Here is a 16,870-nt window from a genome sequence, read left to right on the forward strand (position 1 = left end):
ACTGTGGGGGAAACCGGAGCACCCGGAGGAAACCCACGCGGACACGGGGAGAACATGCAAACTCCGCACAGAAAGGCCCTCGCCGGCCACGGGGCTCGAACCCGGACCTTCTTGCTGTGAGGCAACAGCGCTAACCACTACACCACCGTGCCGCCATATATTTTATAAACATTTATTATTTATTAATTATTTATTTATTATTAAGTCATAAACAAACAAATATAAACATTTTATTTTGTCATCAGCAGACATTATTGCAAAATGGAGACAATTAAAACACGATTACAACATTTTAGCACATCTGATGTCCCATTAAACTAGCACTAACACATTTTGCTGTAGCTAGCTAGCATGAGAATTTATTCAATGAAATGTTCTAATTATCTTACATTTACATTTATTTTTACCAGTAAGCTAGCATTAAATTTAGTTTTCTTACATGAAATGTTCATAGGAAGCTTTCATTTAGCTTATCTGGTTTCCCATTAAGCTAGCACAATTTGCTGTAACCAGCATCACAAGCTAACTACTTCAATGAAATGGCACAATTCTAATTTACAAGTAAATTAGCACTAGATTTATTCTACTATACCTTTTCATTTTTACTTAAATACCATAATAGATAAAAAATCATCCTCAAACATCCTCAAAACTTACTTGATGGCATGTAGTCCTTTGTCTGTAATGTGTGATCTCGGCAGTTTGTATTTAAAACAGTCCTAGCTCTTCAGAATTCTAGAAGTTATTGTGCATGTGATAGAGGGATGCAAAATGCATGTAAGGGGTGTGGCTTCAATGGCTCCTGAGAAAATAACATGTTTTGTCCATGTGAGTGAGTAACAGTGTGCTATGCACAACTTTATTCCCATAAATCTGCCTCTTTTAACCAAGATTATGCTACAATATTTTTTTCTATTTACTTAATTGATGTCCACTTTCAAAATTCCCAGTCTTTTCCCGAAAATTCCCATGGAAAGTTTCCACCTTTGAAAATTCCCGGAATTTTGCAACTCTAGCGGTGAACGCAAGTGTGCATATCTCTGCACATTTGGACTATCTTCATAACAAGGTAAAGAAGAGAATGAGAATGCGAGATTGTGAAAGCAGCCATAACATTTATATCCTGTTTATTCCGAACATGCATATTTGATGTTTGAACATATTGATCGAATAACAACGCAAACAATGAACTCCAGTCTTCAGCTCAGACAAAATAAGTGAGAAGGAATGAGGTGAATGCAGCACCAAATAAGAGAAGCAGAAAGAATGTAACTCAAGAAAACCCCGATTAATCCATTAAATGTCTAGGTTCACATTCGTGAACCCCTACTACAACACACCTTTCCTATTAGTTTCACTGTAGTTACTGAATAAATGAACTTAAATGGTTATAATGTGGAAAATTCCTTTTAATTTTGTTCTAAGGGTGTGCACATTTTGGTTGCATCGTCGCTTCTATTAAACCAGGGATGTGATTTTTCCGTGAATTCGCGGAATTCCGCTTTTTTCACCTCAAAACTTGAAGAAAAAATTTTTTCCGATTTTTCCCTCATCCACATTCGTATCCTATTCGTTCCGACTTTGTTTGAAAGATGGCAGCCTCAGATTTGCATTTTTACGCTCGATCACGGAGGCTGCCATCTTTCGACTCTTTGTTTGAAGCGAGCTTACGTACAGCTATCTGACAAGCGCGTTCATTGTTTGTTACAGAGCGATGAGCCAATCACGTACCTCGTTTCATCTCAATGACGGAATTGCGTAAATGACGTAATTACGTCAATGAGATGAAACGAGGTACGTGATTGGCTCATTGCTCTGTAACAACCAATGAACGCGCTTGTTAGATAGCTGTACGTAAGCTCGCTTCAAACAAAGAGTTGAAAGATGGCAGCCTCCGTGATCGAGCGTAAAGATGCAAATCGAGTTAAAGAAATCGACAGAATAGTGAAAAAGAAGTTCCGCTTGGAATGGTTGGAGAAAAACCGCGGCTCGCCTCGGGGCGAATTACGTCACAAGGCGCGGGGCTAGCGGGCCCTGCTCGCGCTGGTTCTTTGGGGTGTGTGTGTGAGAGAGAGAGTGTGTGTGTGAGAGTGAGTGAGTGTGTGAGAGTGAGCGAGAGTGTGTGTGTCAGAGTTGCATGTTGACCATTAAATTGGCTTGAATTTGTTAATCATGACAAGTTTTTTCTTGTGTGTTTGCTTGCCATTTTAGTACAATTTTTAAGTCAGAAAACCCCAGAACCCAGGAGCTTCGGGGGGCTTCCCCCCTTGTCCCCCCACCAGGCCGCTGCCCTGGACCAGCTGGGGGCTGTGGCCCCCAGCCCCCCGGCTAAAATTTTCAGATAATTTCACCAGCCCCAAATCACATCCCTGATTAAACACTTTGTACTAGCTATGGTTTACATAATATTTGGCATATATATGGCGGCACGGTGGTGTAGTGGTTAGCGCTGTTGCCTCACAGCAAGAAGGTCCTGGGTTCGAGCCCCGTGGCCGGCGAGGGCCTTTCTGTGCGGAGTTTGCATGTTCTCCCCGTGGGTTTCCTCCGGGTGCTCTGGTTTCCCCCACAGTCCAAAGACATGCAGGTTAGGTTAACTGGTGACTCTAAATTGACCGTAGGTGTGAGTGTGAATGGTTGTCTGTGTCTATGTGTCAGCCCTGTGATGACCTGGCGACTTGTCCAGGGTGTACCCCGCCTTTCACCCGTAGTCAGCTGGGATAGGCTCCAGCTTGCCTGCGACCCTGTAGAACAGGATAAAGCGGCTACAGATAATGAGATGAGATATATATATATATATATATATATATATATACACACACAGTTGTGGTCAGAAGTTTACATACAGTGGCATGAATGTCATGGCAATATTTGGGCTTTCAGTCATTTCTCTGAACTGTTCTTTTTCTGTGGCAGAATGTACAGCAGACATCTTTAATTAAAAAAACAACACTAGAATTTGGTGCACAAGTTTTAATGTTCTTTGGGTTTTCTGAAATCAACACAGGGTCAAAACTATACATACAGCACACCTAATATTGACATTTTAGAGGTTATGCGTAGTCATGGAAACTTGTGGCCAACTCATGGAAAAGTCATGGAAATTTGTTGGTTAAAATGTGTACGAACCCTGGGTTTTAAATTATTGTTAGTTGTAAACGATCTGAGCGTCCACCAAACAAATCTCTGTGAATTAGCGAGTTATTATGGAAATAACATCATAGAACAAGCATGTTAATATAGTATAAGCCTCCGATTTGCCCTGCAGTCCACGCTATTGTCAGAGCTGCTGTTGTAGAAGATAAATCAACACCCGCTGACCAATCAGAATTGAGAATTCAGCAGCGCTGAAGTATAAAATGCCGTAATTGTGGCTATATGAGATCTTTGACTGTCTGTTTCCACGTATAGTGTTCGAGCTTCATTTCCCCTCAGTAATATGAGATGTTTGCTGAGAGATTTCATGCGCCTTCATTTCAGGCAGCCAAAAAAGCAGGACCTGGTTCTAACCCGTCTCCACAAAAACTGAAAGGTCACCCTGATGGTTCCAGTTCTGCTGAAGTGGCTATTCAGAGCACCGTTCAGCCATCTGACACGGTCACCGGACAAACACAGGCACCCAAGAGCAAAAGCGACAAAACAGTGCGTCATCCTAAGGTTCCAGCCGACGTCTCTGCAGCATCCGCGAATGCTCCTGGACCCTGGAGGAGAGAAAAGATGGGTGTAGTTACGGTTTATCAACCAGCCGGTGGTGGTGGTGGTGCCTTTGACAAAACTTCAGACGCCTTTCAGCTGTCAGGATCAACAGCTGTCATGTGAGCAGATTTGTTAGAAATGGAATTAAACTTTGGTTTGGCATTGAAGCATATATGAATATTGTTCAACCAATTGTGCTACATATCCCTCATTAGTATAACTGTACTGTAACTGTATCTAATGTAGCCTGAGATTGAATTTCATTTTAACAAGTTCATCTTTGACTCAATGTTCAAGTGGGTTAAGTGGTGGCCATGTCCAGGTCATTAGCAAAGACACGGGTCAGAAACGGCGCATTCGGGCCATTCTCCCCGCCCCTGCCACCAAAAGTAAGCACTGTATCAAACATGATTAACTTTTTACCCCATATATTTGTGGAGTTCCTGGTGGTTTGGCACTCGGTGGGATTTTAATGCTGGTTTTTGCTGAATCTTTAACAGGCATTCCGTCTCAGCCAGCGGTTGTTCAGTGGATAACAGTGCCTCCAAGTAAGATTAAAGGCGACACAAAAATCGCAGCTCGAACAGGTAATAATTAACAATTATTCCACAAAATCAAGTCGTACATGAGCTGATAGCCGACGAGGCGTGTCGTGCCGAGTTGGCTGTCAGCCATGTACGACGAGATTGAGGCTTTATTCTATCCACATTCACTGGATTTTGAGAAACGGAGCGTTTTTATTTCTCATCTCATTATCTGTAGCCGCTTTATCCTGTTCTACAGGGTCGCAGGCAAGCTGGAGCCTATCCCAGCTGACTACGGGCGAAAGGCGGGGTACACCCTGGACAAGTCGCCAGGTCATCACAGGGCTGACACATAGACACAGACAACCATTCACACTCACATTCACACCTACGGTCAATTTAGAGTCACCAGTTAACCTAACCTGCATGTCTTTGGACTGTGGGGGAAACCGGAGCACCCGGAGGAAACCCACGCGGACACGGGGAGAACATGCAAACTCCACACAGAAAGGCCCTCGCCGGCCCCGGGGCTCGAACCCGGACCTTCTTGCTGTGAGGCGACAGCGCTAACCACTACACCACCGTGCCGCCACTTATTGCAAATTTGATAAATTTAAAACTTTATACAAAATGTCCCACAAAATAATTTCCGCTTCAGCGGACTTCTTAAAAACCTAGCAATGGCTGCATGAATTGACTGACTTGTTTTTTATAGAAAGTCCTGTCTCGCTGTCGTGCCGAGGTATAGAATAGCTTTAGACATTTATTTAATTCTTCCTTGGACATTTCAGTGACACAATTTTCAAACTACTTTGGGCTTTTGAACCAGTCAAAAAAGAATTCAACAAATTTTAATGCTTAAAGGTGGAAAACGTAAACAAACCGGCGAAATTACAGGAGCAATTTGTGAAAAATGCTATAATAAGAATTCTTGAAAAACAAACAAAAAATGATGTGTTCTTACCATCAAATACTTTCATTCCATATTTTGTTGCTTTTATTTTGTATTCGTTGGGGTTTTGTTTTCGAGTCAAGTTTTTGTTTTGTCTTCGGTTCAGCAACACCAGTTTGTTTTTCTCTACTCATGGTATATGAGCTGATAGCCTAGTAGTAGAGTAGCCAATCGGAGCACACGATTGCTCATATCCAGTGAATATGGATAGAATATATATATTTATTTTTTTCGCGGTCCAAATCCTGCGCTCTGATTGGCTGGCGAGCGGGTCCGTGTCCTACGGTACGGGCCCCGGTTATGGACCTCTGGTGACTCGCTCGTTCACAACAACAACAACAAACATAGTAGCATTTTTTGTCAACATTTATCTTTTTTATAAGATTTATTTATAAGATTATCAAAAATCTTATAAATTTTTGCCAGCATTTCTCAGGAGAATAGCTTTAATTTTACAGCATGGATAGCGATAATGACAGTATTCACAGCGAAAGCGAGTTTTACTACCCTGAGGAAGAAGAAATAAAAGAAAACATTTCAGGAGAAAGCTTAAAACCTCTAATTTGCTAACAGTTTGATCTAATTAGTTAATGAGGCCCATTTTGGACCATGTTATCCTAATACATAATATTACAGGGCTCGAAATTCGCGGTGGTCCGGTCGCCCGAGGCGACTTAATTTGTCATTTGGCGGGTAATTCCTGTCACTAGCCAGCTGAAAATAAAAAATATACATGAAGCGAAGATTCAGACACACCGTCAACTAAAGCCGCCACATATTAAGTGTGTGCCGTGTCTGTGTTAATCGATGTGTTTATCGGCAGGACGGAAAATACCGAAGAATTCGAATCGTATCGTGTACGATTCAGGCTGTCGGTTTTTTCACTACTGCGCATGCATATAACGCATCTCGCTGAATATCGCAGTAATCACGTGTAGTATTGGAGCAGGTGGGTGGAGCACAGAAGCACGGCAGGCCAGAACTGAGTTCTCAATGAACTATTTATTGCTAGCTTTTCAGCCTTTTATCACTTCCCAGTTGCGCGCGTGCACGCGCACACACACACACACACACACACACGCACACACACACGTGTTCTGGTTGGGGAGAGAGAGCTCCCTTTCTCTGCTCTCCTCTCCTTTTAAAGGGTGCGGTCACTGGGGAAGACACACAAACACAGGTTAATCCCCATCAGGTGCAATGATTCCACCACTTACCTTCCCTGACTCCGCCCTCCATTCACAGACCGATGCTTGGCCACGCCCCCGCTGCGACATCACGTTATCAAATTCAATAGATGTGGCCACATTATCACCCATTTAAACACGCGTGTTTGTTGTTGTTTACATCTGCCAAAGCTACATTGCGATGTGGAATTTTCTGAAAGGTGTATAGAAACCGCCAGAGACGGGGACAAAGCGACCTCGGTCTGAAGAGGAGAAACGACAAAGGACTTATAAGCAAACGTGGGAGCAGGGTAGGCCTCGGCTGCGATACGATTTTTATGGAATAATAAATTTTTTTCAAGTTGATTCCTAGTCAGTATGAAGCTCCTAATGCTTTCTCTCTCATAAATGGTTAAATACAGAAAGCATGTTGGACATATTTTGGATGCTATAGTCATGATGGTAAGTATATTTGTTTTCAATACTCATACACCAAGTTGCCAAGTTTTCCAATATATTATTATTTGTTGATATTATATTATCGTGCTCTGTGTTGTTCTCATTTATGTATTTAACAACAGTATCAAAATACTCGGGTCTCGAAATAAATGCACATTAGTCATGAACAATGGTAACTACTCTCTTTTGCGTTATTTTTGACAGAAGTAAAATTCATACATGAACACATTTTGGCTAGTTGATTTTCTGTTTGGCGAGTTACTCTGGAAGGTAACTAGTCCGGCTGGCTGGTGAAAAAAAAAAAAAAGAATTTCGAGCCCTGTATTACGTTTGGTAAAAACTTTAAACCAGTACAATCTCTTCTTCGAAGTTTCACCAAATGGCTTTATTTATGCAATATAAAGGTCATAATACTGTATTAACTTTGGTCGAGCAAAAACATGGCTGAATCCTGAATGACTCAATTGTGTATAAATAGGGGACTACATAGGCGGCAAAATGTAGTTTTTTTTTCCTGCCATGGAAGTGCACTTGTATACCGAGGAGGAAGCAATTTGCATTACAGCCGTGAATGACGATTCAAAATGGCGGCTCGGCTCGGTTTTCCCTTTCGGGCGCTCCCGTTTTCTGTTAGAATTTGGTAAAGAAAAAAATAAATATATTATTTACCAGCTTAAGGTCGGCCCGTATGGTGAAATACTGTGACCTCGGCCTTGAATACTGACCTCAGCCCAGAGGGTCTCGGTTAGTACTTTCAAGACCTCGGTCACAGTATTTCACCGTACGGACCTCCCAGCTGGTAAATATATGTATAAAATCGTGCAATGATAAATCAAGACACAAATTTGTGAAATAAAAAGTGAGTTGTGATTATTATCAGGCTCCATAACCTCTTAGTTTTTCCTTGCTGTCATTGTGGTGTTTTGGCAGCAGATGTAAAATAGCATAAATTGTGGGAATACATATGACTTCACGCTCGGTGGAAGTAACTCCGCTCTAATGCTTATTATTATGCTTATTAGCTATTTTAATTAACAGGCTGTTATGTTTTACATGCTTACCATCAAATACTTTTACTCCATATTCTGTTGCCTTTTTTTTTTCTCTTGGGGGGGGGGGTTGTTTTCAAGCAGAGTTTTTATTTTCTTCTCGGTTGGTTCAGCAACATGCTTCACCATTTTTGTTTTTCTCTACTCGTGGTATATGAGCCAGGCTTGTAGTACTCAGATCCAGGACTTGTGACTTGACTTAGACTTGAGCACTGGTGACTCGGACTCGTGCATTCACTGCATTCGGACTCGTAAATTGGAGACAAGGACTCGGATTCTTTCTTTATTTTTTGTAACATGCCATAATAATTTGACGTAAGATATTTATACTGTACATTAATTTTTATCCTAATTTCATGCAAGAGATGCACATTCACCTGTTCATACATCATTTTCAGGAACAAACTAACGTTAACTTCGCTAAAATGCCTGGAGAGAAGCCCCTAGGATTGTCCGCTTTGCTTATACAGACTTCTCGTGCAGTTGGAAAAAATGCACTGCTGTGTGTTCTGTATGTAGAAGAACTATCGAGGAGACGACGGGGACGACCTCAAACTTCAGTCGTCATTTGGCAAGACTCCACCCAGAGAAGGAAGTGACACGCTATGTTCATTACTCTGTTGATGGTGGGCGGGGCTTGCTGAGCAATGAACTAGCTAGTGTTAATCCTCTCTCATGTTATTTGCCCTGTTGATAGTGGGCGGGGCTTGCTGAGCGATGAACAAGCTTTTTATCTGTAGCCTGTTAACTAAAATGGGGCAGTCGAGCAGGAACGTTCGTCCAACACAGCAGCAGAGACGCTTTCAGATAAAGCCACCATCAAATGGTGCAATTGGAGTCTTGTTCTCAGACTCGACTTGAAATTTTCTTTAATGACTTGGACTTGAACACTGGGGACTCGAGACTGGACTCGGACTCTGTTTAGCGACTCGACTACAACACTGATATGAGCTGATAGCCTAGTAGTAGATTAGCCAGTCAGAGCGCACGATTGCTCATATCCAGTGAATGTGGATATAATGACTGTTATACCACTGCATTTGATTAATATAAATTTTGAACCAAAACAGATGCAAATTCCTCCTTTTATTCTGAATGTAGCTGTGTTGCCATGACATTGAGTGCTTTTGTTGGGTTTGGTGGTTTTCCACTGGAGTTTTGAGGTTAATGTAATCCTCCAGCTTCCTGTTTGTCATCATGGAAACCGTCTACGTCATCACACAGTCACCTAAAAATGTCAGCTGGCTCACTAATACGGTTTCTCTACAAACAGTTTTAAAACAGTAGCGGACTATGACTGTTGCAGGGCTGTGAAAAATCTGCGGAATTCCGCGAATTTGGCCGCCAAAAATATCATTTTAGTAAATCATCTAATTTTGCAATAACAAACTGGGGGGGTAGGGGTTGTTGTCTACCGACCGCTAGTAGTCTCGTATAGAGACTGTCACCGAGCCGGTGAGTCTGGGAAAGAGCCTACCGCAAATTGTTCTTTCTGTAACGACCAGGGCTTTGAACCGGTTCAAGGAACGAAAACGAAAACCGGGAACTTTTTCTATTTCACATGGAACAGAAACGAAACCAGAAACTTTATTATTTTTTATGTTCCGGAACAGAAACGCTTATTAAAAATAATGGTAACCGGTTAATACCGGTTTTTATTTCGTTCCTCAAAGTTTCCGTAGCCTACAAATAAAAAAGTCATTCTTCTCCTGCGCAAGTTTCTATGACCCGCTGGGGTTCACTTCCTGTGTGACGTTCGCTGACTGAATGGAGAGAGCGGGAAGGTGGACTCCATGTGATAATAAGTGAGTAAGTACATTACTGAGTGTCTGAGCAAAGAAGAGCCTGAACGTTGCAACCTCCCTATTGGCTGTTTGTAAAAATGTATCAGTTGTTGCCCTTCCCACGGGAATCATCGCGGGCTCGAGAGACGAGACCTGACGAGTTAGTTCGTTGGTAGCAGAACAAAATGTCTGGACACAAATCGGGTTTTCAGAAAAGGAAAGAAAATAAACGGAGGGTCGAAAATACAAAAAAGGAGGCAGAAAATGCAAAACGAGTTTTAAGGTAGGACAAATGGTTAGTTTTCTGAGGCAGCCCGCCGTGGCTGCAGGCTTTCAGTTGTGTCATTGAATGGTTACTTTTCTGAGGCAGCCCGCCGTGGCTGCCTGCAGGCTTATTTATTATAGCCCATTTAGTTAAAATAGTTGATATAAAATGTTTATAGTTATAGTTATGTGATGGTTGTCCTGATTTAGACTGGTGTTTTTTTGGGGGGGGGTGCGCGATGTTGCACCCGGGTCCAGATTAGGGCAGAACCGGCCCTGGCTACATTTCAGGTGTAGTTTGTTTTATGTATGTATGTACTTGCATAGATGTGTACTTGGTCTTCCAATATGGCGCCTAACAAAATCTCGCAGCGCGGTGACGTCATGCGGTAGCCCTCTATAGGGCCTGACTAGCCTTTGGTAACACACTAAACGAATTATCTTTCATTTTTGGCACTTCTTCTGTTTGTGTAGATGGGAAGACATACTGAGAATCCAAATTGCCAACATTTGAAATAATAATTGTTTTGAATTATTTCTTGTCTTATTTAATGAAGGTTGTAATAGAATTAGCCTACATTTGGCTTAAGTTGGATGAGACAGAGACATAATTTTATAGCCATTTGTTAAACAGCTGACAGGGAACGTAATTAACCGTTCCGGGAACGAAATTTTTTTGTTCTAACCGGTTCAGGAACGTCTATTTAATGGTGGAACCCAAAACCGGAAACGTTAAAATTCCGTTTCTGTTCGGAACGAACCAATAGGAAAAAAATTCCGGTTCAAAGCCCTGGTAACGACATTGTAATTTTTTTGGTATCTTTTTTTTCTTTTGCGACAATGACAGACCAGTTTACGGCATTTGTATCATGTTTACAAACCACGGCGCGAATCTTGTGTTCTTTTCGTTTTACCATTGTGCTCTTTAAACACGCTTTCGATATCAACGGTTTTGAAAAGGAGAATTTCGCGGTATGTCCGCGTTACGGAGGGACATCGTTCAGAGGGAGGACGGTGAGACCGACGATGTCAAAAACATTGACAAGGAAAACGGCATCAAAAATCCATGGACTTGGCCATGGCTGGAGTTTAAAGTCGGTAGTGAATATCTCCATGAGCACATACGGAAGATAAAAGAACCGGGGAAAGCTTACTGCATCTTGTGCCATCAGGATGTGAAGTACGGTTCTGGTGGAAGAACACGTTTGGTTGACCATGTTAAAGGAAAAAAAACCATGCGGAATTGGTGAAATTGAAGCTGTTGAACTATAGATTACCAGGTAGACCATCTTGTTCACATTTATTATTTATGTAGTTTTAACTTGTGTTATTGTTCATAATGTTCATTGTTATCATGAATATGTAATGAAAGAGAGACCAAAAGAGCAAGGAAAAGCCGTATAGAAAGAAAAGAGTAGGCTTTCTAAGCTGAAGAAACTGCTAACAGAGAAAAGGAAATAAATATAAATATTGACTTGTAAATAGCTGTATATAGTTTTTGACTAGAATCTGTCTAACATGAACAAGAAAGACATTTTGGTATTGAATCAGTTCAAAAACAAGAACATTAGTGACTATTATTTAATAGTCAGTCTAGAATTTCCCCCCTGGAAAAGACATTATGGTACCCAATGAATTGATACGAATCAACACAAGAATATAAGTGAATTTACAATATGAGGTATGTTATTGATATATTTTCATTCTTCAAGTGAACCCTTATCAGTTAAAAGGTAAATCAGTTCATATTGTATTATTTCAACATAATAACAGTTCAGATTAAATGGCATGGTTGAGAAAATATTTGCTTTCAGGAGATGCTTCAAATCTATCAATATACACAAAATCTGTTCAGCTTCTGGGGCCCTGCAGCCCCCCAGACCCCCTGCTAAAATTGTTTCCTCGGATTTTGTCATTTCTATTTCACAGTCCTGCTGTTGAGAATTTCTTTGCAAATAAATTTGGGACGAGATTATGATATACACACAGCGGGTGTGCGATTTCATTCTGAATCATGTGTGATGTGCAACTCACTTCCTTATTGTGTTGGAGAATTGCATTTTTGACTTTTAAAATTCTACTTAATAAGTAACTGTTTTTAGATTGATCATTAATCTTTATTGTTTTCTTTGGTTTCCTCAGTTAAGCCCCAAAATGAGAGGATTCTGAGCCTGAAACCCAGTACGCTGAAACAGCTGGGTCACTCTGTGTCTCCCACTGCCTTAGAGCAGGTGAGAGAAGCTTCACGCTAATAACATTGCTCTTTGTAGCACTCAAGTCTTTCATACAGTCCCTGACAAAAGTCTTGTCGCTTATCCATTTTGTAGAAACAACAGCTTATAACCTGACTTTTAATTAATCCATTGGTTTTAGAAATGGCTCATATGAAAGCTAAAACCCTCCCAAATTATGTTTAATATACTAAAATAAATTTGCTTCACTGAAGAAAGATTGATCACTTAATGAACACAGAAAGGTCAGATTTTGGCAAGACTTTAGCAGCCCAACTGAGACCCCTAGTATATTGGTGTAACTTTTTTTATGAGGCTAAATGGAAAACCATGGAGTTATCATTAACAGATGTACCAATACAGTCACTGATTGGTTGTGTGAGAATTAGGGTTGCAAAGGGGTGGAAAATTCCCGGAAAATTTCCGGAAAGTTTCCGGAAAGTTTCCATGGAAACTTTGGTACGGGAATTTTGGGAATTTTCAAAAAAAAAAAAAAAAGCACTGGAATTACGGTAATTTAGAAGAATTATTTAATTTTTTAATTAAAATAAATAAATTATATATATATATATATATATATATATATATATATATATATATATATATATATATATATATATATATATTTATAACCATTTATTTATTTATTTATTTATTATTAAGCCATAAACAAACAAAAATATAAACATTTTATTTTGTCATCAGCAGACATTATTGCAAAATGGAGACAATTAAAACACATGATTACAACATTTTAGCACATCTGATGTCCCATTAAACTAGCACTAACACATTTTGCTGTAGCTAGCTAGCATGAGAATTTATTCAATGAAATGTTCTAATTATCTTACAACCCCGATTCCAAAAAAGTTGGGACAAAGTACAAATTGTAAATAAAAACGGAATGCAATAATTTACAAATCTCAAAAACTGATATTGTATTCAAAATAGAACATAGACAACATATCAAATGTCGAAAGTGAGACATTTTGAAATTTCATGCCAAATATTGGCTCATTTGAAATTTCATGACAGCAACACATCTCAAAAAAGTTGGGACAGGGGCAATAAGAGGCTGGAAAAGCTAAAGGTACAAAAAAGGAATAGCTGGAGGACCAAATTGCAACTCATTAGGTCAATTGGCAATAGGTCATTAACATGACTGGGTATAAAAAGAACATCTTGGAGTGGCAGCGGCTCTCAGAAGTAAAGATGGGAAGAGGATCACCAATCCCCCTAATTCTACACCGACAAATAGTGGAGCAATATCAGAAAGGAGTTCAACGGTGTAAAATTGCAAAGAGTTTGAACATATCATCATCTACAGTGCATAATATCATCAAAAGATTCAGAGAATCTGGAAGAATCTCTATGCGTAAGGGTCAAGGCCGGAAAACCATACTGGGTGCCCGTGATCTTCGGGCCCTCAGACGGCACTGCATCACATACAGGCATGCTTCTGTATTGGAAATCACAAAATGGGCTCAGGAATATTTCCAGAGAACATTATCTGTGAACACAATTCACTGTGCCATCCGCCGTTGCCAGCTAAAACTCTATAGTTCAAAGAAGAAGCCGTATCTAAACACAATCCAGAAGCGCAGACGTCTTCTCTGGGCCAAGGCTCATTTAAAATGGACTGTGGCAAAGTGGAAAACTGTTCTGTGGTCAGACGAATCAAAATTTGAAGTTCTTTATGGAAATCAGGGACGCCGTGTCATTCGGACTAAAGAGGAGAAGGACGACCTGAGTTGTTATCGGCAATCAGTTCAGAAGCCTGCATCTCTGATGGTATGGGGTTGCATTAGTGCGTGTGTCATGGGCAGCTTACACATCTGGAAAGACACCATCAATGCTGAAAGGTATATCCAGGTTCTAGAGCAACATATGCTCCCATCCAGACGACGTCTCTTTCAGGGAAGACCTTGCATTTTCCAACATGACAATGCCAAACCACAGACTGCATCAATTACAGCATCATGGCTGCGTAGAAGAAGGGTCCGGGTACTGAACTGGCCAGCCTGCAGTCCAGATCTTTCACCCATAGAAAACATTTGGCACATCATAAAACGGAAGATACGACAAAAAAGACCTAAGACGGTTGAGCAACTAGAATCCTACATTAGACAAGAATGGGTTAACATTCCTATCCCTAAACTTGAGCAACTTGTCTCCTCAGTCCCCAGACGTTTACAGACTGCTGTAAAGAGAAAAGGGGATGTCTCACAGTGGTAAACATGGCCTTGTCCCAACTTTTTTGAGATGTGTTGTTGTCATGAAATTCAAAATCACCTAATTTTTCTCTTTAAATGATACATTTTCTCAGTTTAAACATTTGATATGTCATCCATGTTCTATTCTGAATAAAATATGGAATTTTGAAACTTCCACATCATTGCATTCCGTTTTCATTTACAATTTGTACTTTGTCCCAACTTTTTTGGAATCAGGGTTGTACATTTACGTTTATTTTTACCAGTAAGCTAGCATTAAATTTAGTTTTCTTACATGACATGTTCATAGGAAGCTTTCATTTAGCTTATCTGGTTTCCCATTAAGCTAGCACAATTTGCTGTAACTAGCATCATAAGCTAACTACTTCAATGAAATGGCACAATTCTAATTTACAAGTAAATTAGCACTAGATTTATTCTACTATACCTTTTCATTTTTACTTAAATACCATAATAGATAAAAAATCATCCTCAAACATCCTCAAAACTTACTTGATGGCATGTAGTCCTTTGTCTGTAATGTGTGATCTCGGCAGTTTATTTAAAACAGTTCTAGCTCTTCAGAATTCTAGAAGTTATTGTGCATGTGATAGAGGGATGCAAAATGCATGTAAGGGGTGTGGCTTCAATGGCTCCTGAGAAAATAACATGTTTTGTCCATGTGAGTGAGTAACAGCATGCTATGCGCAACTTTATTCCCATAAATCTGCCTCTTTTAACCAAGATTATGCTACAATATTTTTTCTACTTACTTAATTGATGTCCACTTTCAAAATTCCCTGTCTTTTCCTGAAAATTCCTGTTAATTCCCGAAAATTCCCATGGAAAGTTTCCACCTTTGAAAATTCCCGGAATTTTGCAACTCTAGTGGGAATGGAGGAAAAAATATTACATATGGAGAGCCAATGGGTTAACTGCTCATTGAAGGTATGGGTGGAGGTGGCTAAAAAAATTTGAACTCCAAAAACAGATAAAACTACTTAGATGGCCAGCGTATGACCCCGAATTCACACCAGCATTACTAGATCATAGGTATAAACAATGGACCCATTATGGTGTTACTGCTGTATGCAAAATTGCTAAAAACTGGGAACTTAACAGCTTTAACAATTTATGTCAAATGTATGGACTAGGTGGACATAACTTTTACAGGTACTTACAGTTCCGTGACTATTTTTGTAAAAAACTGAAAGGTTGCAACACAGTAGAGCCACCAGCAATTATTCATATATTTATGGATGCATATAACTCTGGGAATATTAAAGGACTTGTAAGCAAGCTATACCACAGCATCACCTCATTGAAGAAGGACTCTACAGACTATGTGAAACAACGATGGGAAAAAGAGCTGAACATTGTGATTACAGAGGACCTGTGGCTGAACGCCTGGAAAATACAGTCATCCTCCACCAACTCTTGGACTTGGAGAGACTTCTGTTGGAAAAGCTTAATTCGTCTTTTTATAACTCCCAAGCAGAAGTCCAAACAGACTGGTACACAACTGGCCTGCTGGAGAGAATGTGGAGAGGTCCTTGCTGATTATGCTCATATTTTTTGGTCCTGCCCCTCCATCCAGTTTTTCTGGAGGGAAGTGGCAAAAATTATTTCAAAGGTTCTATGTTTTAATATGAATGTACAACCCTGATTCCAAAAAAGTTGGGACAAAGTACAAATTGTAAATAAAAATGGAATGCAATGATGTGGAAGTTTCAAAATTCCATATTTTATTCAGAATAGAACATAGATGACATATCAAATGTTTAAACTGAGAAAATGTATCATTTAAAGAGAAAAATTAGGTGATTTTAAATTTCATGACAACAAATCTCAAAAAAGTTGGGACAAGGCCATGTTTACCACTGTGAGACATCCCCTTTTCTCTTTACAACAGTCTGTAAACGTCTGGGGACTGAGGAGACAAGTTGCTCAGGTTTAGGGATAGGAATGTTAACCCATTCTTGTCTAATGTAGGATTCTAGTTGCTCAACTGTCTTGGGTCTTTTTTGTCATATCTTCCGTTTTATGATGCGCCAAATGTTTTCTATGGGTGAAAGATCGGGACTGCAGGCTGGCCAGTTCAGTACCCGGACCCTTCTTCTACGCAGCCATGATGCTGTAATTGATGCAGTATGTGGTTTGGCATTGTCATGTTGGAAAATGCAAGGTCTTCCCTGAAAGAGACGTCGTCTGGATGGGAGCATATGTTGCTCTAGAACCTGGATATACCTTTCAGCATTGATGGTGTCTTTCCAGATGTGTAAGCTGCCCATGCCACACGCACTAATGCAACCCCATTCCATCAGAGATGCAGGCTTCTGAACTGAGCGCTGATAACAACTTGGGTCGTCCTTCTCCTCTTTAGTCCGAATGACACGGCGTCCCTGATTTCCATAAAGAACTTCAAATTTTGATTCGTCTGACCACAGAACAGTTTTCCACTTTGCCACAGTCCATTTTAAATGAGCCTTGGCCCAGAGAAGACGTCTGCGCTTCTGGATCATGTTTAGATACGGC

General features: G+C 40.3%; 1 protein-coding gene across 2 annotated transcripts in view; it reads left to right on the top strand.

The window, feature by feature from the left end:
• The window catches only part of hmgxb3 (HMG box domain containing 3), a 70,954-nt gene that overhangs the window by 21,799 nt on the left and 32,285 nt on the right, over window positions 1-16,870 (top strand). For both annotated transcript variants that reach the window (XM_060915199.1, XM_060915198.1), the window contains 4 exons: window positions 3,478-3,812; window positions 3,991-4,082; window positions 4,194-4,280; window positions 12,034-12,122. In XM_060915199.1, the coding sequence (XP_060771182.1) occupies window positions 3,478-3,812; window positions 3,991-4,082; window positions 4,194-4,280; window positions 12,034-12,122 (603 nt within the window). The remainder of the gene's footprint in view (window positions 1-3,477; window positions 3,813-3,990; window positions 4,083-4,193; window positions 4,281-12,033; window positions 12,123-16,870) is intronic.

This window comes from Neoarius graeffei, chromosome 2 (genome assembly GCF_027579695.1).
Source record: "Neoarius graeffei isolate fNeoGra1 chromosome 2, fNeoGra1.pri, whole genome shotgun sequence".
Taxonomy (NCBI): domain Eukaryota; kingdom Metazoa; phylum Chordata; class Actinopteri; order Siluriformes; family Ariidae; genus Neoarius; species Neoarius graeffei.